The sequence below is a fragment of the Micropterus dolomieu genome, linkage group LG16 (genome assembly GCF_021292245.1).
Source record: "Micropterus dolomieu isolate WLL.071019.BEF.003 ecotype Adirondacks linkage group LG16, ASM2129224v1, whole genome shotgun sequence".
Classification (NCBI taxonomy): domain Eukaryota; kingdom Metazoa; phylum Chordata; class Actinopteri; order Centrarchiformes; family Centrarchidae; genus Micropterus; species Micropterus dolomieu.
In genome coordinates, this window is record NC_060165.1 from 4,708,068 (window position 1) to 4,721,581 (window position 13,514).

The 13,514-nt window shown below is 41.0% G+C and overlaps 1 protein-coding gene across 6 annotated transcripts in view; it reads right to left on the reverse strand.

The window, feature by feature from the left end:
- The window catches only part of nap1l1 (nucleosome assembly protein 1-like 1), a 30,342-nt gene that overhangs the window by 9,608 nt on the left and 7,220 nt on the right, over positions 1-13,514 (reverse strand). For 3 of the 6 annotated variants that reach the window (XM_046071825.1, XM_046071827.1, XM_046071828.1), the window contains 6 exons: positions 10,386-10,474; positions 7,229-7,331; positions 2,457-2,598; positions 861-953; positions 327-455; positions 50-121 (listed from right to left, as the gene is read on the reverse strand). In XM_046071825.1, coding sequence (XP_045927781.1) covers positions 50-121; positions 327-455; positions 861-953; positions 2,457-2,598; positions 7,229-7,331; positions 10,386-10,474 — 628 coding nt within the window. Of the gene's footprint in view, positions 1-49; positions 122-326; positions 456-860; positions 954-2,456; positions 2,599-7,228; positions 7,332-10,385; positions 10,475-12,388; positions 12,428-13,514 lie in introns of those variants that run through there. The other 3 variants (XM_046071829.1, XM_046071830.1, XM_046071826.1) reach the window with 3 other exon arrangements.

Sequence of the window (13,514 nt, forward strand, 5' to 3'; positions counted from 1 at the left end):
AAGTTAATGGACATGTTTCAGCCATTGAACAAGAGTTATTCTCACTCACCATGGGCTGTCCTGGATCTGAGAATTTTACTTTAATGTCTTGTAAGTGTTTGAGAATGGGTTCATCGTGTTCCTGTGGAGGAGAGAAAGCCCCACAGTATTTAGAAGATCGTCCAGCATGTACTTCAGTTTTATTATTGTCATACATCACACCATAAATCCATGCACTACACAACTTGGCCAGCAGGTGGAAGCAAACCTTGATTTTTCATTGCTGGAAGCAAATAACATCTGACCCATTTTCACTGCCTCCATGGCAGCTGTCTGGATGAACCCACCTGCAGCATGTCACTGAGCAGGTCCACGTTTTTGAAAACCGTTAACCAGAACTCGGGGATGCCTTTGGGGTCTTCTTTCTCCTCGTCCTTCTTCTCTTCCTCTAACTTGGCCTTCTCCTTCATCTCATCCTGGTTGAAGGAGACAGACATTTTCTCTTCAAAAAACGTCACCATTTTTCTTTTCCTATATCAAAACAGAGCTACACCAACAAAGGCAACACTTAACAGACAAAGAAACTAGCTCCATTTAATGCTTAAAAAAAAAAAAAATCCACAGATTCATCAACTGTATTACTGCTTTGCCATGCAACCAGCTGAAATCAGTGATAACGCTGAAAAACGTAACTCTTATTTAAGTCCCTTATTAGCAGCATGCACTGCAACCACTCTGTTAAGTAAAGCTTATTCTGTTCTGGATGAGACTAAGTTGCGTACATGAAATGTAAAACGAGACGCAAAAAAAGCAGGAAAAAAAAAGCAGAAACCAAAGTTTCAGTCAGACAGGAAGCATGCAGGTGTATACGTCACCTGTACCTGCTTACTTACTGTCAGCTCTTCCTCCTCATCCGTCTTCCATTCACATTCTTCATCTGTGGGCTCATAAGCTGCTTTCACTATGTCACTTCTCTGCAAAGAACAGGAGAAAACGATTCCAAGTTAAATGCTTGTACCGGCTGTCCCCATCAAATGTCTATTTGTTACAATTTGTCGATCAACTATGATAATCAAACACACAAGTATCTGCAGTAAGTTATAATGTTAATTCAGCAAAACCGTCAAATATCTGGTTCCAGCTGATCAAATGTTTCCAGCAAAGACTTTCTGCTTTTGGGGCAGAGAGTTACAGCGCTAAATTGTAAATAAAAATGCTATAGCTTCTACAATAGCATTTATATTTAGTTTTATTTTATTTAGTTTGCTTTACAAAGATAACCAGAACAACCCGTTTATTTATATCTAAGCTTTAAAATGGACTGTGTTGAACTGCCTCAGCTGTAGGTCTGGACAATTAATTTAAAAGTAATTGAAACTGAAATTCAGAGCCTCTAACAGATGTAATTTTACCATATCGGTTGTTATTTATTTATCCCCACCCCACAGTCAGCTAGAGCTAACCGCTTTCACTTTCCAGCAGTCGACGAAACAGACATCCATTTTATTAAAGACTGAAAACAAGCTTGCTTGCTTTTTCTGTCACTTTCTGCCGCTCGCTCTCATTCGTGCCAGCACTCACTCGCTATGAATACACACACACACACACACACACAGCACTCCTTAAAATACTTAACATTAACTCTGTTACGCTTATAACAGCAGTTGTCACGTAACTTAGATGTTCTTTGACGAATGAAGACAGGAAGCGCGCAAAGTGTGTGTTGCCGTGCTCGGACAGTATTCGGGGCCGCACTGACAATTATTGAGTGAAATTTTAGTAGCAGCAGTCATAATTCTACATACAGAATACAGGGGAACCATGTCTCCATAATGTGGATGTCAAAATTACCTTATCAACATTTAGATAATAGATTTTCAAATTCTGTGAATCAAAAAATTAATTAAGCCCAGCTTTAATAATTGATATTTACAGTACAAACCCTTTCAGTGAACTGTAAGGGCAAAAAACATTCAAAAACAAAACAAGCGTTCAATAATCGGGGTAAAATGTTCAATAAATACATTTTGATTTTAGGTGAAATCGTCCAGCATGACTCAGCTGCTTTGAAAATCAAAAGATAGGACAGGATGTGTGAGCAGTTTTGATTGGATGTATAGCAGTACAGATCAGCATAAACAGATGCTGTGCAAGAACGCATCGACTACAAGTTATGCATCTGACAATGCATCCATCTGCCTCATGATTTCTGATCCAGTTACTCCAACACAGTTACACACACCCCAAACATAAGGTTCATGATAAACCATGCTGTGATTCTAGCCTTTTAGTTTATGCTTTGAGGGGTGTTAACAGTATTTAGAAAAACACCGTACATACACGTAACAGAAGTATTTCAGCCATCCCAAACATAGAAATATGATTCTATATTAAAAAGGAGCACGAAACAGTAAAGCTGCAGAAATCCAGTAGGAGTACTGAAAGGCACAACCTGAAACGATGTATAAATTACTTACTTTGTCAAAGAGGGGCTGGTAGAGGGCTGCGTACTTTCTCTCCAGTTCATGTACTTCTTCGTAGAACTTAGCCTCAATGTGGGCACATTTGACCTGCAGGTTCTTGAGGGCGTTTACGCGTCTCTTTACAACCTTTGGTAAACTGTGGGATGACAGACATGAACACAGAAGATGAGTACAATCCTGGAAAAATTGTTTATTTCTCTGTGCTCTTTCACTGCAAATAGCTACAATTATCACACTTGTGGGTAATTATGCCAAACAAACACGAGTCTAATCTTCAACAACACAGTGAAAATGCACACAATTTCAGGTAGGGGCTTGGCTTGTGAACATGAGGGTGGCTGGCTAGACTATGGTCGACCCCGTCTCTCAACAATTAATGCACATCTATGTGCATGTGTGTATTTCAAGCCTATGTGTAATGAAAGATTAACAGTGAAAATGTAACTTCCCCAACTTTATAAAATCTGAGATCGAAAAACTTCATTAGTTATTTTGTGATCACGTAGTAGCTTTGCTTCCAAGCCTCCTATAAAGTTAAACACAGGACGAAGTGTGCCAAATAGGGAGCACATGGTACCCGAGAGGGCCCTGCCTCAGAAGTGAAAGTGCTGGGAGCTTTAGAGCAGAACTCTCCCCAGAGGATCTCCAATAATTTGGGGTGGTCTTCCAGGCACACACTGTAAATAAACTGAAACTCTGCCAAGAACAGGTTTTATTGAGATGTGCTTCATTTAACAGCAGTGTGAATAAATTACATCTTACTTGTACATAGATTTATTGGTTTATGCTTGAGGAATTTTATGATTTTAGTACTCGAAGCTCCTACAGATCATTTCATCGATGCATCGTTTAAGAAGTACTTTTGCTTGGCAGTTTTACTTCTACTGCGCATGCGTGGAAGTGGTGATGCATGCATTGCAAAAGGATAACCAGTCAGGAAAAACACTTTAAACCTTATTTTACTTTCTCAGCGATTTGTTAAGATTTTACTGCTGATTCTATTCATGTAGTTTTTATGTCCCGGTGACCAGTAAAAGTGCAGTTCTGGCTCTCACCATTCATTCAGATTGGAGCCTGGTCTTGTTAGAAATAACTGCCCAGAGGTGTTGGCAAGATGGTGGCCGAGTGGCATGACTTGCCTAAAAGGACTTTGCAAGCACCCAGCAGCTAGCTTGCGCAGTGAGGTGAGATCCACAGACACTATGCTATATGGCACCAAATTACTTCATTGATGAAAAATGCGACAATACCGCGCTGTTGAGCCCCAACATATTAACGCGGGGGATATTACTCCACCGCGACAGCCCTAGTATTGAATGTATTATATTCAGCTGACTTGTAATGGATCACTTGTGCGTCATTATGTAACGGACGCACGCTGTGCATCCGTTACATAATGCCTGTATACATCTTATAGTATATGCTTTACAAAATTGTGCTGTTCAGGACAATTTATTTCAAAACCAAACTATTAAACTATTCTGCTCCACAAACAATGGAAGAAATTGCAGCAGAATTAGAAAAGGGAACCTATGCCTTTTTTATTTTACTAATTTTGTACCGACTACAGTGGTTACATTGTAGATCTTAATCACTTGATTGCACTTATCCATTATCAATACTACACAGGACAAAAACAAAATCAGAGGCTGAATAACTAAAGATTTGATGCCATTAATGTTGCTGCAGGCTGGGATCTAGTTTAAAAATTAACAAGTTTAAAATAGCTTTAATTAATTTTGTACATTTTGTTGTGCTGATAAAAGATTAAAATTAAATCAAATTTCTTTGTCTGGGGCCTCAGACAGGTTTGGTGGGGTTAAAGCCTTGATCAGAATTATTCTTGAGCAGTCACCTGCTTTGAGAGCTGTAGTGAGCCTGCAAAGTTTCTCTGCAGTGTGGTAAATCAGAACCCCTGCACTATCCTGGCAAGGGGATGCATGTTTGGTCCCAAATGCTGGGATGTTTTAACTGGTGAGTTTGTTGGTGACTGCCAAATACTAGACAAGCTGATCAAAGAGCTGCTTGCTGATGTTTTTACTGAGATGAGGACCAGTGGGTGGTACAGCCCCGCAGCCCAGACACACAACTACATTCACACAGCATCTCAGAGGCTACCATCACTGACTGTACCTCAGTTCCTACATTTTAGTCATTGAACTGGAGCACTTAGTTCATCCATGAGCAGGACAACCATATGACTATTGCCCATTAAGTATTCAGCACCTGCTGGACTCCCCCTGCCAATTTAACAATTAAAACACTCATTCACAAAATAAAGTAGTATTCATCCACTCAACTAAATATTATACAGTATATACAGTAGCGTGTTTGCAGATTTTTAGGTCTGTAGTCGTGCATTATGTTTTTATGGGGGCAAAATTGTTTATCACTTATTAGGACACAGTCTGGATTTCCCACCTGCTGCACGCCCAATGCAGACACAATTCGGCAGATAAATTGACTCGTCACCTGACACACTGGCTGGTATCTTTGAGACGTCATACGTGTCTCATACACTGTTGACTGGCTGCCTGTTCAGCTACTTTATACAGTGAGTGAAGACTATGAAACTCCAATTTCTCCTTTTGCTTCTCAGCTACTGAGAAGGTTAGTAATTGACCTAACATGAGCCGAGACTTGACATTCTCATGTGAAGAGCCGAGTAGCAGCACAATGAAATCTAACTGTAGCCTCTGTATGGGCTCAGCCATTCAGTGGCAGGTTGAAGGCTACTTTGAATGCTACTTAATGTATCCTCACCTGTGGATTTAGTCTCTTACTTGAAAATTGCTGCTAAACATAAATGACTGAACTTCACTTGAGCTTGATTTGCATAAAAGCATCGCTGCTCAACAAGCCGCAATCACTACTTAAAAAACTAATTAGCATGTAAAGATGCATTTGGAGTGGCAAAAACATCCACCTACCATCCAATTGTGAGTAAATTACAACCTACGACTGATGGGCCACAGCAAGGGGATTCAATAGAGTGGTTAAAAACATCCGCTGTGCAAGGTACTGAGGACGTTTTAGATGAAAAACAAATCTAGCTCGATTTTATGTTTTACAATGTAATGACAACTTGAATATTATGAAAATACTTTAGTTTTGACCAATAAAAAGTGTTTAGCAGCCTTTCCCTTAAAAGGTTTTATATCAGATGTTGTGTAGCCAACTGCAAAAGCATCTTCCCTGCTTTAGTCCTTACAGACGCTCAACATCACTGCACTCTGCGGTGGCCCTTGGCCCATCATTGAGGGACTGGCCTCACCTGCTGGGAATCTATGGCTGCGGTCGAGAAGTATTTTTTGCTTATGACGGTTCCTAACTGAGTGAAGTGAACAAGTAGTATTTCAGTGGCAGTCATGATAAGAGCTGGCTGAATAAAAGCTAAGGAAAGGTGCCTCAATGCTTCCTTTCTTATCTCCTTTAGCAGAAGGTGCACCGGACCATCCTTTACGAAAAAAAGATAATGCCGTCCTACAAGTCCTTGCGACAGCAACATTTAAAGCAACGCACGTTGTCAAACTTATCGATAAAATCCATTGACCACATTTAGCAAAATCTCTGCAATACAAACGCATATTATGATACTTGACAGGCATGTGATCAGCAAAGGGCAAAAAGCAGGACAATATACTGAGACAGAGATTCTTTTTAATGAATGAGACAGCAGCAAAGGTCATTGCCTGTTTAAGACCTGGTGGCCTAACTGTTAAAGAAACAGTTATTATTCTGGAAACTCAGATCAAAAACCACCACATCACTCTGTTGATAAACTGTAGGAAAAAGTTTGACATCTTGACTCTGGCAGCGGGCATGTGCGCGAGACGAGAAGCACCGGGACAGTTTCATTTGATTGCGCCAGTTACACAGAAGTCGTTGCCATGGTTACCGCGGAGTGCTTGTTTGCCTGTCTGTTGAGGAGCGCAGAGCGACCTTGCAGATCAAAGCTGTCTGAAAAGGCCTTATAAACCCTGTCACAACCATTCACAAGAAATTAATTTCTAACGTGCCAAAACCTTTAAGATAAGGACTTAAAGGCAACCATTCATACAGGAAAGTGTATATAGGCTATATGAGTGATCAAAAAAACGTCAGACATTAGATAGGCCTAGCCTCTAACAAGCAATGATCAAAACATACCCAATTTATCCGATCCTTATAGTCAGTGTTAGGCAAGTTACTCAGAAATAATAGGCCTATAGCCATTACCTACTAGTTACTTAGCATATAGGCCTACACCTTAAAAAGTAATATTAGCTACTCTACTTATTACTGGGTCATATAACGACACTCTCTCCCGACTAGTCCAAGCAGCAGCCAGAGATTTTTTGACTTGACTGCAGCCTATATAAAAGCCGGTTTGGTTCCAAGATGGCGTGCTCTCCTCCCCCCCCCCTTGAAGGCTGGTGCCTTTCAGGCACCCAACTAGTGCTGTCCCATAAGTCATATCTTCATTGTCATCGCGATATGTACATGCGTGACAAACACCGTGAAACACTGCCTGAAACACGACAACTGAGAAAACTAGTTTTAATTAGGTAAGGGGACTGAAACGAGATATTAACTTGGTCCGGGAGGCTAAAGACCGCAGTATTTATTATCATCAAGCTGCAGCCTCTGTCCTGCTGTGTCTGCTCCCACCCCCCCTTTATTTTATTGCACATAGCAGATAAGATTTTCCTCATATTGGCCTGGCCTGCACCTAACTTGGCGTGTTTGGTTCAATTGTTTAGTGAGTCTTTTGTTGTATGTCTCACCTCTCCATGTACCCTGACGGCGAGCCATTCAGACCATCCAGCCTCTCCTGTAGTGCAGCCAGGATCTGTGGATTCTGCATCATCTGCACAGTCAGCTGACGAGCTGAGGACACAAACCCCACATATACAGTCAAAAGTGCAATATAAAGGCAGTTAAATCAACTCAACTCAGGAGTGTGAAAAGGATCACATTTTGCTCACATTTTGTAGACAAAAAACTGGACTAAGTAGGAGGTTTTATTAAATGAATGCTTTGCTCAAATAAGCAAATTCATGTTCAGGGCAGGGATCCCCAGCTGCACGCATGTTTCTTTGTATTTCTTCCAAGTCAGTTTGACTTATTCTTCCCTGCAATATCTGAGCCATACTGAGGTATATTGCAAGTGTGCGTGTTTCAGTATGCAAACAGGGTGGAGCAGAGTACGAGAGCAGTTTCCTGCTTAAAGCATTCCGTCATCTCTCAGTCACACGTTTGATACCTGCTGTTGCCTGTTGTGTGACTTGAAGTATACAAGGTAAACTTTGAATAAACACTGGTTAGTAACGTGCAAAGTGCCAGCGCTGCATAGACACAATAGGCAGCAGACAGCAATAAATGGTGCTCTCCCTCTGTGCAACCAGACAGGCGACAGATGGTACAATCTAAGTGTCCGACACGTTGATGTACCTATCAAAGCTCAGTTAGATCACGGCTGGCAGGTGAGAAGATTAAAGAGATTGGAAGTCACTTTTCTCCTTTGGCACATCCTGGGCATTTTGTTTGTAATGCGTTACCAACTAGCACAGATAAGCCATCCAAGGCTCCACATCCGGTCAAATAACTACACTCTTATGCTTGTCGGAATTCACAGAACACAAGCTGCACAACACAGGCTGGATGCTTTGATACAAAAAGCTCTTTTGCTGGATATGTCAGCCACCACAGGACCAGTTTCCTTTTGAGGTGATACAAGTGCCTCAATCTATCTTTGCCACACCCCCATCAGTAGAAACTTCTTTAACCACTACTGTATCATGCTCCATCACATCTGAATCTACTGCTCTACTAAAATCTAACTGACCATAACAGCTTTTTTCAATCACTGAGGAAATGTCAAACTTTGTCCTATGACTGTTAAAGCCTTCAGAGCTTAGTATTTGATACTTACAGATTATTGGAGTATAACTGAATAACGCTCCTGATGTGCTGCTCTACATAAGCCAGTTGTTTCTCAACGTTATGACAAAATAGCCTCAAGACTGTTGGATATTTATATGACAAGGCGTGTAATGTCCATTTCCTTCCATCACTTCCTTAGGATACACAATAACAATGCTCTGTAAATGTAGACGGTAGGGTTCTAACGGTACACAAAATTCACAGTGCGATATGTTCCTCGGTACAGCAGTAAAACAAAAGAAAACAAAGCAGAAAATAACATTAATTTTGAAAAATGTAAACATTCAACAATGGCCATAATTCTTACTCCAACACTCAATACTGGATTATTGTCAACAACAAATGTCAGTAACGCATCCTAAGACTGATCTGTTAATTATAAACAAACTGCAGCTTTCACTTGTTTATACAGGGAAGGCACAATGGACTGACTAAAATGCACGAGACACATTGTAGCAGGACTCAAACACTTTGACCATATACATAAATTTTGTATTCTGACGAGTACAGTCACATAGCTGCATCCATAAAGTTTCCAATGGCATTAGTTATACCTTTGGCATGGTCCAAGTCTGCAGTGAGAGGTTGCCTGGATGCTGTAGAGAGAAGGACTCGCCTTCCAGTCCATTTGTCTCGTTTCACCAATCGACACATTTGGGGTGATACAGTCGTAAATGACATGTCTGAAGTGTTTCCACAGACATACCGGTTTAGATAAACAATGGCAGCATACAGTTTGACTCATCTTTGTCACTAAGCCGTAATGCTCCCATACAGAGGATCTAAATCTCACGAGGGGATCCTCCAGCTCTGACCTCTCATTTGGGGTTTATCATTTGGATGGCAGCGACATTGCTGTTAGCTTGACTAACATGGCTAAGGCTATAATACCAGTCGCCCTGTCAGTGTTGGTGCTAAGTTCCACTGACGCTTTTATCCAAAGCGACTTACAATTGCTAAATATGTCAGATTGCACTCCTCTGGAGCAACTAGGGGTTTAGGGTCTTGCTCAGGGACACATTGGTGGATGTGTCACAATGGCAATCAAACCCAGGTCTCATACCAAAGGCAAGTGCCGTATCCACTGCCCCATTGCCAGCCCCATCCGTAGGTAAAGCATTTATGCATCCCTATTCGCCATCTGCAATGTTGAATAAACATGTGGATGGGGGTTGCTGTATGATTTACACTCTGGGGGCAGCAGGCATAGTTCACCTTTTTTTTTTTTTTTTTTTTAATTATTCACTTCCACGAATCTCATGATCTGAGCATTGTGGGTCCCTTTTGAGGTTGAATGTCTCACAGCAGCCTTGACAGAGGTGACGTGAAAAAAAGTACCTGGGTAGCAGGTACAACTTTTCCACAATGGAAAACCAAAAAAAAGGCGAGTCGAGCTGGTACCATGCAGTGGAAATGGGGCAATAATTTGTGATATGCTATTTCCTAGCACAAGTTTTCACTGCCTGTTAACACTGGCAAGCTAAAACTGTATTACTCATTAATTTCTAATCTCCCCTCAGCTTGCAGGCCTCAAATAAGGCTTTCCTGAGTGTGGTCGCTATGACAGATCAGTTGCAAGCAGCCAGAATGTGCCTTCTTTCAAGTCTAGCTTTTAAAAGACTATTCAAACTTGCTATAAATAGACAAGGCCAAACAGCCATCTATATCTGTCCACAATGAGGTATGAGTAGGCTAATACATCATAATGTGTCTGAATCATTTATGGAGCATCAAAGGATGCATAAACAGCATCGACATACCAAAATAAAACAGATTAGTGCCTCCCAGCTCTGAACTACAATTCAAAATCATGTCATGCAAATTACTCTCTTCGGTTTAGCTACCAGGCAGAAGCACACAGGGTTCAGACCAACTCTGCTAATGGAAATACATTTTTATATACCCAAACGATTAAAAACTTCAATATTTTAATCATGTAATTTATGCATTCTCCACTGCAAAATTGACATTAACAATTTTGCATTTTAAGACACTTACCTTTGCTGTTTTCATCTTCTCCCGTCTCTTCCTCTTCCACTTCTTCGACGTCCTCCATATCTGCCGGATCCATCTCAGCCTGGTCTTTGCTGCTCGAGGAGACACAAAGGGGGAGGAAGGCAGAAGGGAAGGTCAGCCAAAACACAGACTCTTCAGACTGTTTCAGTGCACAGAATGAACACCAACCACCAAACTACTTCTGGCACGTTTACGTTGAGGAAGCAACTGACTTTGGCAACCCTACCAGCATCTGCAAACCAAAACTGAAAACACTTCGAGTCTTAAATCATCTCACAAATGATCAATTATTTAATACATCAGTACATTATTAAACTCACAAATTCACCCCTAAAGCTTCAAAGTATGAACATACGGATGATCGGTACAGTGCACAATTCTAATAAACTAAAGCTGCAGTCCTATTTGCATGCCTTGCTAAAACACATTTGATGATGGGAAGGAGGAATTTAGTTCAGTCGTATTCCCTGCCCAGACAACATACAGTTCTGTGTTTTAAAACATGGGATCCAGTATAGCGCTAAACTCCAGCAGTAATCAACCCTGGAGGGTTTCTTTTTCATGATGCTGTTCCAAAACACTGAAATATGACACCCTACTTCAAGATGCAGTGCAGGAGAGCTCAATACTGAACACACAGCTTTACCAGCATGGCCTATAATCCTGCACCCATCAGTCTGCAGCACAAGGTGAAAATCAATGACCAACAGTGGACAAGTGCGTGCATGCCGGCATCCATCCCTGTTTTGTGACAAGTGAGAGTCGATGTGAAGATCCATCGCTCAGATTTTGTGAGGTGCCTTTTATGTTGTGTGTCAAACAGCAACAATGAAACCTGAGCCCGGACGTGGCATCCCAAACTGCCCTAGCCTTAGTAAACAACATGTTTCCAATTAGGGCTTATTGAAGGAGAGCCAGCTGCACTGCCCTCTATGGGTTTAATCATGTTGTATATAGAGCTGCACAATTAATCAAAGATTGATCGCGATTACGATGTTAACTTCCCATAATTAAATGAACATGACCGACAGCAATGTTGCCGTTTAAGATGCGTGCTCTGCTCATGGAAAACTCTGCTGCAATTTGGCTGCATGCAGTCCAGAGTAGACAGCGAAGTCCACAAGTCCGCATGCGTCCGCTGCTGCCAGAGCTGGTCGGGCCCTTCTAGTCAATGCTTGGGAGTCAGACGCAGGGTGTGCCAGATGAAGCACTTGGCTCCGCTCCACGAAGAATACCCAATCTATTTTAGACGGAAGCCGCATCAAGCTGCACAAAGCAGATCAAACTGGGACAAGTTCAATCTCAAATCATTTTGCACCGGTTCGCAACATTTTCGGATTGAACATCATGTTTCATGCTTCGAGGTATGTTTTCTTCTGCTTGGTGGGCATGTCACAGGTGTTACCCAATAATGTGCAACAAGTTTGTAAACGCAACGGTGTTAAAAAGGCAGGCAAATGCATGGCGCTTGCATACACAACGGGGTGTTTGAGGCACCACCGTTTCCGTTGCTAAAAACGTTTTGCTAAGTTTTGTTGGCGCTGAACTTGCCCCTGGCCAGGAAGTCAGGCACAGAACGGCATAGAGAGATCGCGGTCGATTTTCAAAATTAAACACCCTGTGTATACCAATCATAAAAAACAGTTCAACAAAATAAAAAAAAAAAAAAGAACCATTTATCTACATAGCCTACTTAAACATAGAAGCACAAAAAGCAAGCACTGATTACCAGATCAACAAAATGTTAGCTTCTTCTAGACGATGCACTTTAAGGACCAGTCTTTGCTTGTCATCTGATGCACAGATTTGTACATTAGCAGAAGTGCAGCACAACATGGATGTGAAAACAGTACAATAAAAATTTGTCTGTAAAAATCAATGGATTATCGTGAAATAAATCGTGATCTCAATTAGACCAAAAGGGGAGAGTATTTTTTTGTTAGAAGCATTTGATACAGAGTAGCACTAGTAGACGCTGTACTTACTTGTCGATGTCTGCCATCTTAGCTGACTCTCAAGTGATGCTAAAGAGAAAGAAGAGAAGGTAATTTACAAATACTGGAGGACACATGGCAATTAATTTTGATTAACATTTGATTGTCATCCGATCTCGGTCAAACAGCATTTTGCAAATAACTCCTGAGGCCAATTTTAAGCTGCTTGGAGTACAACAGGGGTGATGAAGTTAGCTACACATAATGAACTACCTTTCAGTAGTTGAGTAGTAGTAGTAGCAACAACACTACACTTACAACTGAGCCATTACAACTGCAAGAATTTGAGTTTTGAAGTTCAGCATCAGGTCCGATCAGGACATGTTTTCATGGATCTGCGTTGGCTAAAATAAAGCAGATCTGATTTTGATTCTGCCTTTACTGTACCGTTTGTCTACCTCAGCGTGCAGGTGTTGCTGTGCTGCAAATATTACACAGATTAGCTAAGGTGACATTAGGGCTGGGCAACAGTACTGATCGCAATATAATTTTCCTCAATATCAATAAATGCTCAATATATCGTCAATAAATATTTGGTTTAATTCATTTGAATCACGAACAAATTAGCACTTAATTTTTCTATTAAAAATATAAATTTTGTTGAGGAAAAGGGACTGAAAAAAGATTTACTAATCAGATTTGTTCATTTTTTTTTTTTAAATCACAATAGTTTTGAATGTTAACTCCCTCACATTTGTTAAGCGATCCACTGTTTGTTCCATTCTGACCATTAAGTTTAACCACATAATTAACCATCTGGTTTCTTCAACTTTCAGTCAGGAGCAAAAAATCAGCCGAATGATATGAATCGTTATCGTGATAACATTTTTGGCCACATCGCCCAGCCCTAACCACTTCATTTTTAGCCAGCAGTGACGTCACTTTCTCCAGGTGAAATGACCAACGTGCCATCGACAGGTCATATTGCTATTGCTGCCAATTAATGTTAATTCTGAGTGTAACTTGATGGCAGGCCAAAAGAAATAGAATGATTAAGACAAGGGACAAAAATACTTAAAAAGCACCAGTATACTACACCTGGAGGAATACACAGCTCCTACACATCCAGCATAGGTTAGGCTCTATTCTCTGATCCAAATGATGTTTCCATGCATTG